This window comes from Gekko japonicus, unplaced genomic scaffold, assembly GCF_001447785.1.
Source record: "Gekko japonicus isolate JY-2015 unplaced genomic scaffold, Gekko_japonicus_V1.1 scaffold687, whole genome shotgun sequence".
NCBI classification, from domain to species: Eukaryota; Metazoa; Chordata; class Lepidosauria; order Squamata; family Gekkonidae; genus Gekko; species Gekko japonicus.
Genome location: NW_015161424.1, coordinates 239,994 through 262,772, shown reverse-complemented (window position 1 = coordinate 262,772; position 22,779 = coordinate 239,994). Strand labels below are relative to the sequence as shown.

General features: G+C 41.5%; 1 protein-coding gene across 2 annotated transcripts in view; it reads right to left on the bottom strand.

The window, feature by feature from the left end:
- DNAJC24 (DnaJ heat shock protein family (Hsp40) member C24) overlaps nucleotides 1-22,779 on the bottom strand; it is a 78,355-nt gene that overhangs the window by 3,249 nt on the left and 52,327 nt on the right. For both annotated transcript variants that reach the window (XM_015428530.1, XM_015428523.1), the window contains 2 exons: nucleotides 20,349-20,487; nucleotides 495-563 (listed from right to left, as the gene is read on the bottom strand). In XM_015428530.1, coding sequence (XP_015284016.1) covers nucleotides 495-563; nucleotides 20,349-20,487 — 208 coding nt within the window. The remainder of the gene's footprint in view (nucleotides 1-494; nucleotides 564-20,348; nucleotides 20,488-22,779) is intronic.

Below are 22,779 nucleotides of genomic sequence, written 5' to 3'. Positions count from 1 at the left end.
ATTTGGGGGAAACAACACATCAGGCAATCGTCATAACAGTTATGTATAAAATTCTGAATGATAAAGTTAATAGAAATTCTCTGTGTCAAAAAAAGGAGGACTCTCGGTTATCCAAAGAAATTATTTGGCATTAGATTCAGGACAGAGAATTGAAAGCACTTGTTCATTCAACACATAGTAAATTTATGGAATTTGATGCCCACTGGTTATGATGGCTCCAAGTTCATGGATGATATGGCTAAGAGGTACTGATAAACCTGGTACACAAATAGGATCCCAGGTGCAGAGGCAATATGCCTCTCAATGCTAGTGGCTGGTGGAAAAACACAAGATTGTACCATGTTTGTCTACTGTCTACAAGCATCTGGATAGCTACTGTGGAAAACAGGGCACCAGACTACATGGACCTTTGGTGTGATCCAGCAGTGCTCTTGATACATTCTTAAAATAAACTTCAATTTATACTAAATAAACGAGTTACACATTTTTCTTACTGCAATTCCAGGCCATATCTTGAAGGAAAACTTGAGCATCCACTGGCAACACTTGTGTTAATTCAAGTTCTAATTTTGAGAGAGAGAGAGAGAGAGAGAGAGAGAAGGCAATCAGGTCCAACAGAGTGATGCACAATTAAGGTTTGATAGACAGAGAGACAGACAGATAACCTTTATTGACATGTGAAAAATAAATTTATTTATTTTTAAGTACATCGATCATAAGGCCAACCAAAATGAAATATATCACTTAATAGCTTCCCTGGGTTGAATGGTAGACGAGAAAACAGGCGACATTAGAGGTTATGAGAAAGTTGTGTCCAGAAAGTAACTGCTGAAACTTGACACTGTCAGGAAGGCCACACCACGTACAGAAAAGGGAGTTCAAAAAAAATTCTCGGATCTTAATGTTTAATAGAACATGAGAAACAGATTCAATAGCACCTAGACTACAGAGGCATTGTCTAAATTCATAGGAGATTTTTTGACATCTTCTGAAGAAGATGGCTGATGGCAATACGTTAAATTTGGCCAGCATAAATGCCCTTCTTTGATGGGGATCAGTTAAAGAACAGAAATAAGAGGCTATCTGGCCAGGTATCAGAGATAATTCCAGATGAATTGGAGAACTAGTTTTCCTAGCAGCCTCAGGCGCTGCAATTGGATATCTAACCACCCACGTTTAATTATCTGAAATGCTGTTAAGGCAGATGATAGGTAAAGTGAATCTAGAGGTATACCTACAAACCTAATTTTGTTAAGGACTAATTTCAATCAGTTAGATTCATGGTAATCTGTCAACATTAGGAAAGTAAGAGAATTCGAATCAGAACTAAACAAAAGGCAAAGCCAAAATTTGATCACCAACCAGGTATGAGTTTCTAGCAACATCTGGCCGGTTTCAAAACAAATCGCAGTGTATGGAACACAGTTAGGGAGACCAAGGATTTTTCCATAGAAAAAAAGATTGTAGTCCCTCAGATGATTGATTGATTGCACTTATCCATATGGGAGCTCCATATTTGTCTCCATATTTGTGGGCTGGATTTTGCGTTAAAGGCTTTTAAAGCCATGGGAACATACCTATTGCCTCTCAGATAGAAAAAAACGGGCAATAGCAGTAGCACTATTCCTTGCTAGGTTGGAGGCATATCTGCAGTGTGTAGCCCAGCTCCCATTGTAGTTGATCCCCAAATATTTGAAGGATTTAACCTGCTCAATGGAATTTCCCTGAACTCTCCATACGAACTGTTTCCAAGATTTAGCAAAAACTAAGATCTTTGTTTTCCTATGATTCAGTCTTAGCCTGTTGTTCTTGCACTAGGTCAAGCACTGATGTAAAAGACGCCTCAGCCTTTGGGAACTTGAAAGTAAAACAGTGTCATCTGAATATAAAAGGATTGGAATATGGCATTGACCAATTTTGGGGAAGTGTCTATCAGTTTCGGACAGAACTGGGGCCAGGTCGTTTAGAAACAGATTAAACAACGAGGGGGCAAGGATGCAACCCTGTTTTACACCTTTACAGATCAGGATTTTTGGAGTTAGATTTCCTTGACGATTGAAGTTGACCTGGCAGCTAGTGTGTGTATAAAGTTTTGTTTAGGACTAATTTCAACCATATTCATTCTGGCCATCTTATCCCACAAAGAGATCTCTTGGGATCTAAGGTTTCCTAATGCCCTATAAATGATAACCAATTGAAACAAAATTGGTAGACATGGGAGAAACACTTCAAGCTGCCCTATACCACCTCAAACTACTGCTTAGTAGAGGGGGAAGAACTTTTCCTTTAAGAGTAAAAACCATGTAGGCCCATTTTTAATATTCTACATCATATACTTTGGAATTTACACTGTAACTATTAAGGCTGTATAAACCATTCCAACACTGAAATGAGGCGCAACACCCTTCAGCAGTAATTTATTTCTCCTACTTCTCATATCCTTAGCTCAGTTTCTTTGTTACAAGCATGAACCTCAGTTGAACAGCACAGCAAGTTTGAAAATGGAGGTCTTCAACCCACTGCCAACTAGTTGTGATATCCAAATGCAGGTGCACACTGAGGTTTGTTTCTCTCACATAAACTTGGGATTTTAATTGGGATAAACCATGGTTAACGGGAAAGAAACGTCAGTAAATGAATGTACCTGCTTTCAAACATTCTATTATGTAGTGGGTTGCCGCATGGAGAAACGACAGACGACGACGTAGTGCATAGCACGCTTTATTAGGTACATAACGAGAGAGAGGACAAACGGCCCGGGGGCCAACTATATACATCCCTGGGGACACACCCCTGGTCACCATTGGTGGGTTTGAATCTCCCGCCACGGATCCCATTGGATCCCCAGTGGAGGGACTAGGAGCCTAGTCCCTATTGTTGTTCCAGAGTCAAGTTCTGGCAACTCTGGCTGACCGCTGGCCCCCGGTGGCGGTCAGCATACACAACACATTCGTTTTTAATCTCAGTGTACGATGCAAGGGAAAGCGAGGGAGGAGGGAAAACATATCCAGGCATAACTAACCAGGCTCATGTCCACTCACAGACTGAACTGAACTGAACCCTTGACACTCATCCCATAATTCTCACATTTCACAAAGAATTGTCTAGCTACAGTTATTAAAGGCACGTCAGTGCCGCTTTATAGCTACCCTGAACCAAAAGAGGCACACTTCCCTCTGAACATTGTGCTAGTAAACACAGAAAGAGTTACACTGTGCACATCACGAAGTACACATCCTCTGGTTCAAAATACACTATTATAGGGATATCGATGCCCTTCAGCTCTAACTTATTTCTCTCATTTGTATCCCCGGTGCAGTTTGTGCCGTTCAGAAAGCTCTGAGGTATAAGCCATTTTTTTTTCCTGTCTCAAAAATGAAGAGACTAGAGTGCGGACCTTCCCAGTCTCTACACCGTTTTCTCCGTTTACTATTAAATATTTTAGATGATAAACCGTATATATACTTTCAGATCTAATGCCAGGCATAGCTTTTATATAATATAGCAATAGGTGGATACAGAGCACAACAGGATGGTGGATAGGTGATTCATTTGCTACTGGCTTCAGTCACTATATGTTCAGCCATACTGGCAAACTTATTCACCTAAGAATTGACTCTGGTTCTGCAACTGACCACACTGAAGTACGTTGCCCCAGCTGCCTCACAGAAGATTCTGCTGTAGCGATTTCAGCCACAGATACAGCTATACATACCTGTAGGATAAGAGACAAACATGGGCTACTAGAGGTCCCTTATTTTCCCACAAGACAAATGGTTTTTACATTCAAGCATTTAACAACACCAATCAATTATTCAAGACACAGGTTTACTATTGGTATAAAATGTATTCTTAATACTAATTCACTGTGGTTCCTATTGAATGATTTGAGATTAGTGGTAAGAGAAAATATGTCAATGGGAGCTAAGCCAAGCATAAAATCAATATCCGAATGCATGAAGAAAACGTCTTGTAACTAGTAGGCCTAACTGATTGGACTGTGCTGTGCAATACTAGAAGTATGCATTCAGCACTGTGACGTCCAAGCCATTCTAATCTGCATTCATCTGAGGTACAGAAATGTTACATAAGAATAAAACATTTTAGAACAAAGGTTATACTGATCTCCATTTGGTGCACTCAATCTACCACAGTAGTTAACTATGAATAATGTATTGGTGGTGAAATTAAACACTTATTTTAACTGCCCTCATATATTGGTGAAAAAAATCTAATTAGCACTTTAATATTAAAGCAGGATTTCTCCCTCCCCTTCATGCAATACATTAATTAGCGACCGATTATCCAGTATCAAGTTGGCCTGTGGTCTATGCCTCCTTTTTGCAACATTAAATTGTGATTCTAATTTTACCTGAAATCTACACTACTGGTCCCCAGGGAATGTGATTCATCTAAATTAATCTTAATGAAGGCAATTAAAACAAATCAGAGAAGTTAGAAATAATTGTAGGATCAATAAAACCTCTTTGACCTAACCTATTCTGAACTCCTCCTGTACATTAAATAGATATAGACTGAAACCAAGTTAAATGACATCTGATTCTTTGCTACTGAAGTTAGAAAGTAGGAAGAAATAAGAATCAGGAGAAAAAAAGGTTTATATTTCCATTATCAACTAATCCACCCTGAAAATTATGCTCCAAAAGACAGAATACAGTGAAGGATCGTCACTGCAGACAGTCATGCAAAGCAACAGCAGAGTTTTTTCTTTATGCATTTTTATCTATTATTATTACAGAACAGAAACCTTTATTGGCATAGCACAGATAACCAGAACAAAGGCAAAATTTAAGGGATAGTACTAAGACAACGACAACCAATATTCCCATTATCTTAAAATACAAAGCAATCCTAACATGGTTTACGAGATTTACAAAGTACTACTCTTGACTTCCATACATAAGTCAAAAATTCAGCGACAGATAGTGTTATTGCTGGACTCTTGTCTGCTAGAAAGAAATTTAAATCCCTATCCAGAAAATCTCTCTGCACAGGGAGAAGTGGGCGAATCAAAACATTGCGCATAGCGAGATATTTAGGACAGTGAAAGAGAATATGGGTGATAGAATCAGGTTCCCCAAGATTACAGTTACAGAGTCTATCCTTGTATGGCACACCCCTGTATCTACCGGAAACCACTACTGAGGGGAAAAGGTTGAACCTTGCAAGCATAAAAACCCTCCTAAAAACTGGAATTGTCAAATTAGCAATATATGGTACCATGGAGGTATGCAAGGGGAGGAGGGGTAATGAATAGAGAGAACAAACTCCAAGACTACCGGCATTAATGATCTGTGCCTCTATATCCCAAATTCTCCTCCTTACCACCTGCAAGATTGCTACCTCACCACAGTTATAGAGGGGTTCCAGATCAATACCTAGGGTACCCACCTTTTTCACTATGGCCTGTGACCACTCTGATGTATAAGGGTCAGCTAAAAGTTGGACCATTAGGCTAGCAGGAGGAGATCGAAAATGGAGCCGAAGCCAATATTTGATCGTAATGATCCAAGCCCGAGATTCTATCAAGTGGAGACCCAGCTCCTTATAAAGGGCAAAAAGTGACACTGAGTTGGAAACACCAAGAATCCTGCGCAGAAAAGTGGAGTAGATGCTCTCAACTCTCCTAGTAAAAGACTGAATCCAGATAGGAATTCCGTATAGCAGACGAGATATAACAGCCGCTTGGAACATCTTAAGCACAGCCGGGACATTTTTATCTTTTCCAAACAGTTCTATAGGTCCTCACACTTTGCCAAAAACATGCTCAATGACATTTAGGTTCATTTCAGTGTCTTGTACAATACTATATTTTAGCTGTACCCAGGCACAGGATATCACTATAGAGTAGTGGTTACAGTGTCAGACTACAATCTGGGAGACCCAGGTTTGAATCCCCACTCTGCTAATAGCAGCTTGCTGGGTGACCTTGGCTTAGTCACACTGTCCACCTAACCTACTTCGCAAGGTTGTTGGGAGGAGAAAATTGGAGAAGAAGAGAACAAGGCAAGCCACTTGGGGTCCCTACTGGGGAGCAAGGTTGGAAACAAAAGTTCCAGAGCATCAAGAAAACAATACCCCAGGGATCTCCTTTAACCAATTAGCTCCTCTTTCAGAGTGCCCCATGCTTTTTTGCTTGCCTAGTCACCTTTACAAAAATAAGACAAGGAAAGAGAATAGCTGAAAAGGAAACCCTCTCCTCTTTAAAGCCCCCAAAATGCCACAGTGGGATTCTGAATTTATCTGTAAGTAAGCCTCAATGATTTCAAAGGACCTACTTGTAAGTGCTGACGTTTACAGCATAGGATTCAGAGACTGTATTCCAATGTCAGTTTTGACTGACATTGAGCAGGGATGTGCATGAACCCAACACTGCAAGGTTTGCATTCTCCCTAACTCCCCCCCCCTTTCTGCCGTGGGGAATCTTAACTAGAAACCCCTGCTACCGACAACAAATGAATACAGGTTCACAGGTATGGAGAAAATGAATTCTGGTTAATTTGCATGCTTGCAATTGCATGTCATTGATAGCAGAGTTAGTTTCTAACTAGGGTTTTTGGGGAGGGTGGGGCGCATGAGCAAGGCAGATACGCAAGATGGACAATACGTTGGGATCGTGTGCATCCAGCTGGCCATCCTACGGGCTCCTCAGTGGGACTGATAACCGGAGCAAAAATGCGTAAAGGAGAGACACTTTCAGTCCTGGCTCCTCAATTTGAGCACTACCGCAATGTGAATGGATTTGCAATTTTATTGTCTCACCCACAGGATCTAAATAAATAACTGCTGGTTATTAACAAGCCTGAAGTCCAAAACAGAACAATGCTGGAATTTTTTTCCCCAGACTAACATTAAGTAAGTATAGCACAGGGGCCCATGGGTGCCATGGCACCTGCCACCACCTTTTCTGGCGCCTGCCAAGTGTTTTTAGAAAGTGGGTGAGGCAAAGTAGGGCTTCTCCCCAGCAAGGCTTCTGATTGACTATTAGAGATCTGATTGGGTGTGCAGATTTGTTTAGATATTGCTTTGACAGCAGCTACCACCACAGCACAAGGATCTGTATTGTGTTACTGAAGTTTAGCTGTGGCAATCATTTTGTGGCTGGCTCCTCCTCCTGTGGCAGTCATTTTGTTGCTGCACCCAACATGCCATGTCAGAATTCCAAATGCGCCCGCTCAAAAAGGTTGGGGACCCTTGCTGTAACAGCATGGCCCAGTAAAAATAATAATAATAATAAGTAAAGAAACACCTGGGTCATAATCTAAAACAATCTGAGTATTTTCAGATTTCAAGATACCGCTATATTGAAATCTTTGCGAGCCATAACTGGTGCATCAATTCTTAATTTATGTTGAAAACAAAAGGAGGTCTTATTGCACCTTAAAGAAAGATAATTGAAGCATACATTTTCATGCACCAGAGCCCACTTCATCAGATACATTAAATGGATTGTCAGCAGAATATACACACAGATGGAAAGAAAAAAACTGACCAGTGAGGTTCAAAGGATATGAAATGCAGAAGGTATTCTTGGTAATAGTTCTACATAAAGCTTTATAAGAAAAGCAATGACCACTCACAACAGCAGTAATTGGCACTAACACTGATCTAGTTATGGTATGAAATTTACCACCTATAGTGGTTAAGAAAAGCATCAGCTCTGTTTGACATCTGGTGGGTAACAGTTAAACTTTGAAGTTGCTTTGTTGAAGAACGTTAACTTCTAAAACAGCAAAAAAAGGTCCTGGTACATTGACATATTCTCCAAAGGTTTCTGGATTTTACCATTTTTACGTTAAATTTGTGCCCATTTATTCTTTTGTATCCTGACTAACCAGTTTCTTCTGATGTAGACTGTGGAAGGTGATAGCATACATCATTTTAGAGGACAGGCAGCTTCTGATGAGATGGGTAATATTATTTGGTCCTATAATAGTGTGACTGGATATGTGGACATAATCAGCATGTGGGTCTGTTAAATTATTTATTGATGGTAAGCTTGGAGAAATGATGGCTGAGGGGTGACATGATCAAGGTTTATAAGTAAGTAAGAAAGTAAGTAAGTAAGAAAGAAGTACTTTTCTCCCTTTCTCACAATACAAGAACTCGTGGGCACTCAATGAAATTGCTGAGTGGTCGGGTTAGAACAGATAAAAGGAAGTACTTCTTCACCCAAAGAGTGATTAACACATGGAATTCACTGCCACAGGAGGTGGTGGTGGTGGCTACAAGCATGGACAGCTCAAGAGGGAACTGGATAAACATATGGAGCAGAGGTCCATTTGTTGTTGTTGTTTATAAGTGGCTATTTGTTGTTGTTGTTCAGTCGCACAGTCGAGTCCGACTCTTCGCGACCCCATGGACCAGCTCCCGCCAGGCCCTCCTGTCTTCCGCTGTTCTCTGAAGTTGGCTCAATTTCATGTTCGTTGCGTCGCTGACACTGTCCAACCATCTCATCCTTTGCCGTCCCCGTCTTCTTTGACCTTCGATCTTTCCCAGCATCAGGGTCTTCTCCAGTGAGTGCTCCCTTCTCATTTGGTGGCCAAAGTATTTGAGCCATAAGGTATAGATAGGAACTCACAGGCTGGGGCAACAGTGGGAGGGCTTCTAGTATCCTGGCCCCACTGGTGGACGTCTTGATGGTGCCTGGTATTTTTGGCCACTGCGTGACAGTGTTGGACTAGATGGGCCACTGGCCTGATCCAACATTGCCTTCTCTTCTGTTCTTAAGGCTCCTCACTGAGCAGAAGGAAGTCATAAGATCCGTTCTCATGCTACTAGAGTTACACAGAGTTCACCAGAGAAAGCTGAAAAGCACCTTCATTTTACGTTTACAAGGAACAAAGTTACCATTGTACATATAGGCTGAAGCAGCAGGAAAGAGCAAGAGTCCAACAGCACCTTAGACTAACAAAATTTGTGGCAGGAGATGAGTTTTCATGAGTCACTAAAATGAGCAGTGACTCACAAAAGCTCATACCCTGCCACAAATTTTGTTAGTCTTTAAGGTGGTACTGGACTTTTCCTCTTTTCTACTAGTAGACAGACAGACTAACAGGACTACACATCTTGACATATAGACTGAAGTTTAGCTTCTTTCTCCCTTCTGCTGGATGAATCCTAGGAAGAGTCTGAAAGGACACAGGAGATCCATGTACACTGTTCCACTCTAAACCAGATGTGTATGATGCAGTACCTTGGAAATCATTAACATAGGAAAAGTGCATAATTCTCTAAATATATTTGCGACCCCAGCTGTTAATAAAAATATCTATCCTTACCAAGAATATTCGAGCTTCAAGCAGCTGCAGCTTATAGATTTCATCAGTATGAAAGATACTAAAAATGGTGGATTATGTTGCCTCATGCTCAGCATGACTTTGAATGTAAATGCAGAACAGTTCAGCACTTAAAAACTCAACAACTATCATTTTGCATTTTCTCCTGTGCTGTTTGATACATTTTACATCATGCAGTTAACAGCCACTGGTTCAACAAAATGAATCCTCCTATTTCCTTTTCAACAGTGGATCACATGCATGTTTGGAAAATAAAATTAATGGTGCAACTAAATGAGGATTTAGCCATATCCTGTGTTGGAAGACAGCAGACAGAGCATGGCTTTAGATGTTGTACCAAAATAAGGAAAATATCAGATGCACAAGAAATTCATACGTCTATTCTTGAGCTGGGAAAACTGTTCCACAGTTGAAATTCATACATATACGTATGGAGAAGTACACTGATTCCCCAGTCAAATGTTAAAACAATGTAAAAATCTTTCTCCACTTTAGCAGAGCATCTGGAGCTAGATGTTACCATGTAATGCCCTAAGTACTACAACTTTTTTGTGTCACTAATGTAAGATACTGGTAGGATAACACTTTCATCAATTAAATCTGAAGAATAATATAAGCATTCATTAATGAGAGAATTCAAAGGCCTTCCGACATAATAATATCTCTTCCAAAATGCCTGATGCGATGGCACCAATCCCACCTCCTGGTAGAAGGAGTTCCATAGCTTGGAGGCAGCCAGGTAAAAGACTATCCTTAATCTCATCTCAGCCAATAGCAAGCCTCCTCTACTGATCTCAGCGTTTTGGCAGGTTAGTAAGAATGGAGGCAGTCTTTCAGGAATTTTGGACCAAACCAACGCGGGGCTTTAAAGGTCAAAACAAGAACTTGGATGAGGGCGAAGGAAAAATCATCCATTTTGCACCTTGATTCTACATGGGCTCACAGCTTGTAGAATCTCAAAAACCAAAAGCTCAATCCCTTACCATCAGAGAATTCCTTACCATCTTATAGCATTTTTATGAACAAGGATTATAACAGCACATTTTAAAAATGCATAACAGGCAGCATCCTCTTTTAGGCTGGAAAGATCTTCTCTAGCCTAAGAAGCCTTCCTTCAACTTAACTGGCTCTTTCATTAGACGAAGACTCCTTAGGATTCAGGGAGGCTTCCAATGTGGTAGGATACAGGCCAGTATTTTAAATGTATGCACATTTACCCATCAGCTATCTCCTTTTCCACATGACCACGGAAACGTCTTCGGACAGCGCTGGCTCTTCGGCTTTGAAACGGAGATGAGCACCGCAACCCTAGAGTCTGATTCGACTGGCTTTCGAGCAAGGGAACCTTTACCTTTACCTTTTATGGATACTAAATTCTATATTTATCACATTAGATATTTTGCTGGGTTGAAAATTATTATTAAAACAGAGATTAAGAAGAAATTTAATGGAAATTAACAGACTGCCAACACATTTGCTTTCAGCTACTTAAGAGACGTTAAAACATTCATATTAATACAATAATATCAATGCATTTAGTTTTTTTAAAATCTTAGTCTAGATATACTTCCTGTCATGGGCCCCGAAGCTTCTCAGCTCACCTAGCGGATGGCCAGCACAGCAGACTGGATAAAGGGCGAGGCCCCAGGCCTGGAAATTAGGACACTTCCACTCAGGTCACAAAGTTTCTAGCCTTTATTATTGGGGTCTGTGGTTAGCTTCACCCGGCCCCATTACTGATAGTCAAAAGCCCAGTTCCTCCATTGGCCAACCCCAAGAGTGGCACACTACTGCATTTAATGCCCATCCCAACACATGCCCCATCCCCTCAGCCTCATTCCTGGGCTGGCCTACATCCAGTCTGCCCCCCTCATTTCCAGGGCCATGCCCTCTCCACCTACTGCTGCTGCCAAGGACACCATCCATTTCCAGTCCACAGAGTGCTGGTCTAGGTAGACCCGGCCCGTGGGTGGACTTCTCCCAGTTCAGTTTGGCTGCTGAGTGCTCCAGCCCTCCACCGGTGGTCACTTCCAGGTCAGCCCCCTAGTGCAGCCACCAGCATCCCCTTGGAGCCTGTCCCATTTGGGCCCTACCAGCCTCTTCACCACACTTCCGTTAGGGTTGACAGGTCTCCTGCTATGGTGGAAGACTTCCTGCTGGCAGCCCTCTCTTCCTCCTCCCATGGGAAAAAATCACTGTCAGGCTGACAGCATGATGTCACTTCCAAAGAAAACCTGGACGTGAGATCAGTCCTCTAGGAACGGCTGGAAATGCTATGGTAACCATATAGTTCACAGAGATTCCTAAAGATAGCTGTGACATGAGTGGGCAGCAGCAGATTGTATCCTTGGAAACAATTAAAAGACATGGGCTCATATCAGGAGAGGCAGTCCTTCAGGTATCTGGGCCCCAGGCCATGAATGGTTTTAAAAGTAAGCAACAACACCTTAAATTGGACTCTGAAATCAACAGGCAACCAATACAAAGATTGCAAATTAGATGTAACCTGGTTAGAATCCAGTGGCACCTTTAAGACCAACAAAGTTTTATTCAAGGTATGAGCTTTCGTCTGCGCACACACTTCCTCAGATACCCATGATTCATGCAGTCTGCCCCAATAACCAGTAGGTTATTTTGCACAACTACAGTTTTGCACAACTACAGTTTCTCAACCATCTTCAAGGGCATTACAGTAATCAAGCCTTGACGTTATTCGTGTACAGATGAGGGTGGTCAGATCAGCAGCCTGCAAACAGGGGGACAGCTTATGTGCCAAATATAGGTAAAATTCACTTCTGCCTACTACAGACATCTATTTATCAAATCGTTGAGCTAAGTCCAGTAGGTCTTTTAAGCTCTTCTCAGTTTCTGTCAAAGAGAGCCTGATGTCATCTAATGTGGGGAATAAGACTCCTTCCAAAGAAAATACTGTGCCAACCAATATCACCTTCATCTTGTCAGGATTCAGTTTCAGTTTCTCTCTATTCACCACCTGACAAAGCAGTTAGGCATCCCCTCAAGGCAGAGTCAGCTGCTTCAGGTAACTTATTTAATAATATACTAAGCTAGGTGTCATCCACGTGACAGTCCTTACCAGAACTTTAGACAATCCAGTTTAGAGGTCTTATATATATTGCATAGTACTGGAGAAGGCACAGAACTCTGTGTAGGGTTGCCATTCCCCTGATGGGGGTGGGGTTTTCCCCACCTTTGGGTCCCCAATACCTGAAAGTAGCCCCACCCCCTCAAAAGCCCCGACGTGCCTGGTATGATGATGTCACTCGGAGGTGCTCTGTGACAAACTGACCTCCAAAACCAGGATGCTTAGTGCACCAAAAGCAGTGAACTGGGAGATTAGGGGTTAATGTCTCACTTGAAAGCACTTTGATTGACAGATACTGCTGCCTGTGTGTACCCCCTTCTCTCTGACTGGTCAATGCCAGCTGAGGAGAGTTTTCACAGGTCTAGTTAGTCTTGTCAGAGCGATTCAGTCCTCGTTGGGACTTTGGCTTAGCAGTTGCCAGTCAGGAGGAGTGTGTGTGTGTGTGTGAATTAGAGAAACAGACAAGTTTACTTGGGAAGTGAGGGGACACAACTCCTTGCCCTTACTGTATTCCAGTTCAAAAATCAGAGCGTAAGGTATCAGCCCTAGCTGAATTCCCTGAACAGTATTCACAGTCTCCAGAACTGGAATTTAGGTTTGACAGAAGAGGCTGGACAGGAGGTTGAAAACTGCCAGTCTAGCCAAATAGAATGGAATTATTGCTCCTAGAAAGAGGAGGATATTTCTTACCCAGTTATTCAGAGGGCTGAACTCAGAAGAGACCCCCTGGTTTGTGTGAAAAGGGAAACAATCTTAGACTCCTCAGGAGTATAAAAGGGAAAGTTATAATCCCACAAGGGAAGTATTCAAGTATAGGATGAAAATACTAACTTCCAGGAAACTAAGATAATTTTATGAAACTTTATTAAGACATTGTTGTTGAAAGAAATTTCCAAGACAAACAAACCTCTCACAGTCAAGAACTGCTATAAGCTTCAATTATACTCTGTTGCCTGTTCAAAATATTCTAATTTGTATAATCAACAACAGTTACTTCAACTTCTCATCCCTTGTCCTATTCCTGATCCAACTGTGCCTGTTCAATAAAATCAACCTTTTTGTGTGAACTTTACTTCCTGTCAAGTGCCATTTCCAAAGGGCTTGGAAGAGGCCTCCTGCTTAGTTACAATAAATCTCTGGCCTGGGCAAAAGCCAAATAACTTCTTTAACACATGGTGGGACAGGCAGAAAGTTATAATTCTATAATTCAAATATGCTACTAAGAGGCTACTCAGTCAGAGTAGGGAACAGTGTTTTGGCAGGAAAATTTGCCTCCCTGAGAAGAAGAAGCAATGGTCCGTCATAACATCATCGCGTCGGGCACGTCATGCGGGGGATGCTCTAGCATTTGGGTAAAAACTCTATGACGATCTTGGAAGTTTTAACCCAAATGCTAGAGCGTCTCCTGAATGATGTGCCTGGCACGATGACATCACCTCCAAGTGATGTCATCATGGCATGTGCGCTTTGTGCACACACCAGAAAGCCCCAGGAGCCAGGCTAGAGCCCCCCACCGGGATGCAGGTAAGACCTGGCAAACCCCACTACAAATCTTATGTAGTAAATTCCTCACCTCCTGCCTTTGCCTTCTATATTCAACTAATTAAAAACTTAACCTACCTCAGAGCTACAACTCCTGTATCTTATCTCAAATGCTCTAACAGTAGCAAGTGATTTATGGTATCAAAAGTGGCTGATAAGTCCAAGAGGTCCAGTAGGGAGGCATTTCCCTCATTCAGGTAAAAATAGAGACTGTCCACCAGAGCCACCAAAATTCTCTCTGTTCCATAGGTAAACCAGGTTAAAATAAGTCAAGGGCAAATGCATCATCCAGATATTTCTGTAATCTAGCCTGTTGCAGCAGTATGCCATGTGACACTGTTTCCACCTCACCATTGGGCAGTTCTTTCTCTCTCTCTGTTATTGCTTGTCCCAATGGCAATTTTTTGTCCATATTCTCAAGAAGTACGTAGTCATGCTTGCAGCACCGGGAAAAAATCATAGTCTTTTCACAGGATTTTTCTTAGAAGCTTAAAATCTTCGTCTCTATCCTTCTAAACCAGGGGTGCCAAACATACGGCTAAGAAAGAGAGCCCTGCATTTAAGACCAAAAATGTTTCATTCCAGGTATAAGAGGGAGCGAGCAAGAGAGAAAGAGAGTGTCCTGTGTTTAAGACCAAAAATGTTTTATTCCAGTTGCAAGCTTTTGTGGGCAAGCACACTGCTTCTTCAGAGAGAGGGAGGGAGGGAGGAAAAGAGACAGAGGGAGGGAAAGAAGGACGAAAAGAGCCAGTGAGAGCACACGGGAGGGGGAGAAGTCCCATGGCACTTGGAGAGATCTCCCTTTCCATTTCTAACAGATGGTGGGGGGAGAAACCTAACAGCACAGCTTGCATTCTTTATTAGTGAAAGGGAGCAAGAGTACAGCGGTACCTTAATGACTAATGAAATTTGTGACAGGGCATGAGCTTTCAGGAATCACTGCTCACTTCTTCAGATACAGCTGGAATGTGAGTCCATCTGTACTTATATCGTGGAGAATGAAGTGATTTCAGACACCAAAATGCAACAGGCATTGGTAATGAGAGAAGAAACCTAGGTCTCAATTCAGTCCAGGAGTTTGCATTGTCTTGAGCTTCATGATAAATTGCAATTCAGCAGTCTCTCTTTCTAATCTCCCTTTGAAATTCCTTTGTAAGAGAACTGCTACTGTTAGGTCAGCAACTTAATGCCCTGGAAGGTTAAAATGTTCCCCCACTGGTTTTTGAATGTTGTGGTTTCTAATAGTAGTAGAAAAAGTAAGAGTCCAGTAGCACCTCTAAAGACTAACAAAATTGTGGTAGGGTCTGTGCTTTTGTGAGTCACTACTCACTTCTTCAGACTTATTTCCATTTATTCTTTGCATCCTCTGGACTGAATCCTCCTGTATCAAACTGAGACTTAGGTTTTCTGTCTCATTACTAATGCTGATATCTCCACGCCTCTGTATATCACACCAATGCTGATATCTCCATCCATCTGCATATCACACCTAATCCAAACATGCCTGCTATTGCCATTCAGCATCTGAAATCATCTTTATAAGGTTTATATCTCTGGTACCTTGTGTTATATTTTATGGCACACATGGCCTGGCCAGTGACATTTATGTCACACATGGCCCTCATAACAAATAAGTTTGACACCTCTGTTCTAAACCCTAATTATCTTACTGTTTCAAATCCAGCATATGCATCATAGGAACTGTAAATTTGTCTGGACACTGGGCTTTTTATTTCACACTGAAGTTGTGAGAAAAGTTTCATTAATAAGGAAGAACCATGCTGACTGTCTTGCAAACGAGGTCATACCTCAGGACCAAGAATAGAGATTGTCCTATATTTAGCCAACAGTTGAACATCCAGTGTTGGTGTTTTCAATAAAGGTGTTATTGTTCATGCTTCCAAGTCATGTACAGGCCTGATTTGGACTAGGTGCAAGAGGAAGAGATTTCAGCCTGCCTCCCTGTGCTTTTTTCTCAACTTGAAATATTTCCAGGGAGCCTCCGTATGCTGTGTTGCAGTGACTTAACATGAAGCCCCAACAGGAGAAAAAGCAGCTTACCTAAGACCACTTCAAGTTGGGAAAATGGCACAGGGAGGCAGGGCTGCGAAGAACCATGGGCCCCGGACAAGGATTCCATCTGATCCCCCCCCAATATGACCCTGATCCAAAACAAATATCATAGCAAAACAAATCGCTTCTCTAGCTGTTACTATGAACCCATAATAATAAAATAATCTACATTTGCATCCATCTGTCCATCAGAAAATAAAACTAGGAATCTCCAAAACTGGCTATCAGCTTCACAATAATTGTGGGAATTCCAAGACCAGAAATGAAAGGAATTGGAATATCCTGGCCCAAGTTATCTTCAGAACCTTCCCTATGCTATTTGTAATGGAAACTAAGTTGAGTTGTAACTTCTGTTCCTCATTTATTACCACTATTCAGGCAGATTAACATTCTATTATCATGCATGTAAAGGGTTGAAGAGGAAGAGGAAGCATATTTCCCTACTTTTATTATGGGAAAATATTAACTCCCCCCCTTCTGTTCATAGCATAAACTAAGGTCTGGTGCTATATACTATTAAATATGTTCTAGATTGCCAACCAGGATGGACACAGAGCTGAGACCAAGACTGAAAAATAAGGTGGTGGGGGAGAAAAAGGAGAAGGCAGGAAAAAGTGTGGAAAAGACAGAAATTAAGGAAAAAACACTGAAAGGCTGCATTAAAAAAAAACTGCTACCACACACTAATGGGGCTGTTCCTTTGTACCATCTCGATATGCAAACAAAATTATGGAGCTGGGTGGAAGTAAAGATGGAAACCACAGACTGCTGGAGATAATGACTCTATTAGAAGGCTGCATCCTGGCAATGACTGTTGCTTGCCCTGGCTGGTCTTGCCTTGCTCCACTGCTGGCTTGGCTGATGCTTCTAGCAGATCCTCATCCTCCTAGTAAACACTGCAGAAAGTCCCCTCCAGCAGAGTCAGAATAACTCCTGTTTACTGTTCTCTGCCTTCTAGGTTTGCCAAGTCCCCCCGGGGGGCGGTCAACCCCCCGCCCCAGAGGCCTATTCCCTGCCGGTGGCGGATCGGGCCCCAGGGGGAACCCCACCCCCAAAGTACGCGACGTTCACGTCACCCAGAAGTGACGCGACCACGCCGGGCATTCTGGGGGCGGGGCCACGGTCATCCGAGGGAAAACTCTATGGTTTTTCCTCGGATGGTTGTGGCCCTGCCCCCAGTGTGCCCGGCATGGTCGTGTCACTTCCGGGTGACGGGGTTGCGGCGCGCGCACTCCAGGAACAAGCCGGGAGCCCCCCACTTCAACAGCAGGTAAGACTTGGCAACCCTACTGCCTTCTCTGCACCCCAGTGGCTGCAATCCAAAACTGCATTAGAATTTTTTAAAAAGACATAAATGCATTCTATGTTTGGAGCATGATGCTGGCTTCAGGGGGCTCTTCAGCTGACTTGGGCCCAGGGAATTTTGTCCCCACAGTCCCCCCCCCAAAAAAAGGAAACTTTAAATCTCCTCTCCTTGCGTACCACGATCCCAGGCCAAATTGGACCTGTAAGCATCTAGGAAGCATGGAACCCCCAGAACAGTCTGTCAGCCTGCCCTGGAATAAACAGTCCCAAAGGGACAACAAATGAGCAGCCCACTAGTTACATTAAGGAAACAAACTTTAAAAGAGTAAAAAAATTTCACTTGCTAGGCACAATGATCCCATGGAAAATTAGAGTTGCCAGGTATCCCCTGGCAACTGGTGGGAGCAGGTGGGACTTACTGGCAGGAAAACTAGGCTTAGCCCTTTGTTACTGGCAACATCACTTCTGACATGCATCAGAAGTGATGTTGCAGGTGATGTAGGGATGCTCTGGTATTTGGGCAAAACCTCTATGGTAAAAGTCATTTTTACCACAGTGTTTTTGCCCAAATACTAGAACATCCCTGCATTGCCAGCAATGTGATGCCATCATTTCCATTGTATACTGGAAGTCTCTATTTCTCTTTCATACTGCTTCTTAACTTATTAGTTCAAAGCAGATGACTAAAATATATAAAAAGCTAGACCCCATTTGAATGGCTACAAAAATCTATCACAGATGCATAAAATTTCACAGCTACCTTAACAACTCTGTCTTAAAAGAAGCCACCAAAATATATGTCTTGTTTCATGAGGTGGGGTGGGGGGTTGCTATTGATTTCCAGCATTTATACTGCTAAAAATTTAAGATACGTACTTTTACACTTCTATCTTTTTAGTGTTTCTAGAGTTAAGGGTGATTCTATAATACAAAAATTGTCTTCTAAAAAGATGCTTTTCCCATTCTCCCCTGTCGTGTACAATCAGCTAATTTGGAAATATTTTCCCACCACTGAACTTTTAGGCAGATTTGTTATTCTTCTCTTCACTTGCTCACAACCTATTTCTCTTGGCACCATTCCTGGCAACCTATGTTATCAGCAACCAATACAATTCAGCAATATCTGGGGAGGGCTCTGCGCAGATTATTCTAACATTCGGATTCTGGTCAAGTTAATATCAGAAGGTAAGATTGGAAGATCAGACACCGTGCTCATTATCGTTTAGGTCATTAATTCCAATCTTGTTTTATTATAGGCTGTAAAAACTTTACAAAAGAGAGAAATATATATTTTACTATATAAAGACCAGACTATAAAGTGTGCTTTTGAAATAAATGCCCAGGTTTTTAAATAAATCTTCTTTTAAAACAGTGTTGCTCAATAACAGAGCTTCAGGAAGTGCCAACACACATTTAACAGTTCTGGATTAGATAAAACCAATTCTGTGAATCATATGCATCTGAGGCCTCTTTTTTCAAGACCTTCAAGCCTCAAAGGGCCAAGGTTGCATGAAATCAGTGCCTAGCAGATTTCAGCCAAAACACAGAGCTAACACTAGTGGGTCACCTCTAAACATGTTAAAAGCAAACGCAGAAAAATTCGACTAACAAATAAAACTAAGTGCATCAATTATTGCTTTCTGCATTACATGTAAGGGTGCAGAGGTAAACTGATAGGATTAGCTATCTTATCTCAAAAGAAAAGAAAAATGGATGAAGTACAAACAAAGCAACATCCATCGACCACAATAATCATTCTAAAACCTTTTCAAAAATAATCTGGCTTACTGAATTTTTTAAAAAAATTAATATCGGACATCCTAAACAGCACATTTTGAGAAAATGTGACATAGATACTAAATAATTCATGGTCAAAATAAGATCACTTATTCAGTATATTATTCAGTGGATTATGTGTATCTGCCAGCCACGCTGACTAAGCTTTTGTTTCTAAAATAAAATTGTGGCAACCTTAGCAGCAGGGAAGTTAGAACAGCAAGAGCAAAAGGTTTGATGGTGTGCCAATGTACAATGGAAGGAAATTCAATAACAAGCTGCAGAGGCGGTGAGCTTTTATCAAACATACTGAAAAGTGGTGGTGGCTACACGTCAATGCTGGACCAGAGTGTGTTACTGCAGAGTGCGACTGAGTGTTTTCCCCACAGGCAGTACACTATTATTGACTCCCCCCCCCCATTAACATGGAGGGTGGATATACATTTATTGAAGGTTCTAATGGAAGGCTGAGGGACTCCTATCCTGAGGCCAGAGCAGAAAGACAGCCTATCACTTCATGTAATGGTAGCCCATGTGTGACAGACCTGACCTACATTTCCCCCTTTCTTTCTCACTACAGCCTGTCACTGTTTTAAGATGCTATTTTCCAAGATATATAAAAAAGAAATGCATGCTGGAAATGCCTGGTTAATGTGCTTTACTGAAATATTATTTCTAAGCTGCTTCTTAAATGGTAGCTTTAAATGAGAAATATGTTATGAAAAAATATTCTCAACCAATTCTTCATTTTTAAAAGGTGATGGAGAGGATATGCTTTAATGATTCTGAAGTGTTTACAAAACCATATGCTTCGGTATACCTTTGACATAAATTGCTCAAAACCTATATCTAAAATGCAGCAATGGAATGTAGCAAAGGGCATAACTCAAGTAATTAAGAACATTTAATGAAACTACTTTAAATACTGTCAAATGAAGAATGGCTAAACTAAGTCATTATTATCTAAATTCCACATTCATTAGAATTAGTAGAACAGCTACCAACTAACGCTTTGTCAAAAGTAATTTAATGTTTTTACTGCTTAATGGATGTGTAGTAATCAGTATAAATAATGTATCTAAATATGGAAGCGAGATAAGAGCAAATGAAGTGTTTCAGTCGAACAAAAAGCGTTTGGGGAAAAAAACACACCACCAAGCTACCACTCTAACCTCTGCTCTCAAGAGCTGCTGCTGCTACTACTGCAGCACTCCTCGGCAGGAACCTACCACGCCGCTGCAGGTCATACTCTTTTTTTGTCTCTTCGTTCCCTAGAATTTTCCACGCTCGATCAATTTCGATGAACCTCTGCATGCGCGCCTCCACTTCTCCTGCTGGCACATCTGCGCTCTGTTTGTCTGGATGATACTGCCAATCAAAGAAAGGAAGGGGGAAAGGGAAAAAAAGGGAAGGGGGAAAATCAATAGTAAATTTGCGATCTATTTTAAGGTGTATGGAAGATGCAAAGGTCTGAACTATGGTGCCAAGGAAAATAAACAAAGCAAACAGCATTGGCCACAAGAGATTACTGCCAGGTTAATTAGACCACTGGAACAGCAGCAAATATACCCAGTGGCAGAAACGTCACAATGTGCACTGACAGCATTTTCTGGATAATTTGCTGATGGAATCATTGGTCTTATGGACAATTTACTTAGAGAGAATGACTAATGCAAACAGAAATAGGTACAAATAAATTCAAGACAGGATTCAGGGACAGATTGTTAACCTATTATATTACATTTGGGCATTTAAAAAAAAACACAGCATAATTTTTCTGTGTTTATCAACTACTTACAATTAGCACTACCTGCTAGGTTTTGAAGCTGAAAGTGACTAGCAGATACTAAACGGAATTTACCATGTATGCAATTCTATTTCCTAAGCTACAATTCACCATCTTTAATTTATTCCAATCCAGTGAATAAAAAGCTCTTCCAAATTTCAAGTCACGGATCACTGCACACAACATTTTGTGCTATTTTCAGTTATGAAATATTTGAGGACACGGCTAAAAAGTAACATGTAAAAGGGCAGATGAAATACTACTTTATGGTTTGTATTAGCATTCCAAAACAAAGCATTTATACAACATAAGTTATTTGTTAGGCCTGGGTACGATGATTCCTTAAAGTATATATAAAAGGAACACACTGAAAAGCCCCAATAATTGCTACAGCAAAAGGAGAAATAACCTCCCAAAATATTACTGTTGCAGCACCGCTGTTCACCTCCTTAAAAAACATTCCCAGCATACATTAACCTAATTTGAAACATAACATTATTAAAAACAAGGTATAAAATTCTGAGCAAAACTGTGAATCCCATGCTTACATTTAGGATTCATGGGGTAAAAAGAAGAACAATACTGCAGTACAGGCTTTACATGATGATTTTTTCCAATAATTCCACTCCCTTTTTGAGAATCAACAAGCACCACATTATTAATATTTGGCTAATATAGGAAACTAATGACTTGGATGCCACTATTCTTGAAATTTCAGTCTCAGGAGGCTGTCATCAGTCAAATCACATGTGATTGGATCATTAAGTTATTATAGCCTAAGGATGGGAGAGATGTGGTCCATCACCTCTGTACCCAACTCCTGCCCATTGTGGCTCCTTAGATCTGTTCAAAACAGGATTGCTTGGTACAGGGAATGGGTAAGTGCCTCACTGCAAGAGAATAAAGTCCCTGTTGCCTTGAAGCAGGAAGCAGTGAAATCCCTCCTGAAGAAACCTTCCCTATCTGAACGGCTTAAGTTAACTACATAAGTAAACTTTTCTTGAGCTAGGTTCTTGAGCAGGTGGTAGCAGTGGATGAAACAGACCAGTGTTTCTTTTAATGGGGGACAACCTACAAATCTCAGGAGGCTTTCAGAATTCCAGGGGTCAAATGAAGGCATCTGGGATTTTAGGCAGCCCTTCTTTCCCACCTGCAATAGCTTCTGACAGCAAGTGAAGGAAAGTAATTTTATACTGTTCACCCCATATTCTAGATTCCTCCTCCAAGTCCTTAAAAAATTAGCATACAGGAAGCAGGAATAATATCAGTTAAGGAGCTGGTTGTCTGTATGCCTAAAAACCGTGTATTGTGTTCATATAGAATAAGTATCATCAATATATCTAATTCTCAACATGGCCTGATCTGCGGATACTTAAAAATCCAGAGGCTAGACCCATGAACAGACAAGATAGATCTTTCTACAAACCTGAGAAAAGCCCCACGTTCATAGAAACAGTTGAAATCATTACCCCCCCAAAAAATAAAAAACCAAAATAAGAGAAGTGCCTGTACTTCGAAGAAAGAAATGTCCTCTGAGATCTCAGTGGCCACTGTGGGGGTTGCTGTGCAACCACAACAATATTTGCCAACCTTCAACCTTGGGTTTTTTTCAGTATTATACAGGGGGAGGGAGTGGGGCCCTTTCCAGGGCTATTTTGACCTCCCAGTCCAGCACTGCTCCTCTTCCTCCTGCCCTGGAGGGAAGACTCCTCAGGGCCAGGCTTGGCAGCAACAACCAGCCGACTTGCTATCATGAAATCTACACAACTCATCCAGGTGTGGCAGTGGTTATGACTTGATGCTACACAACTCTCCTGGGCCCAGCGGCAACCTTCACAAAACTAGTGTGACTTGGCAAGGCCCAGCAGTGGCCC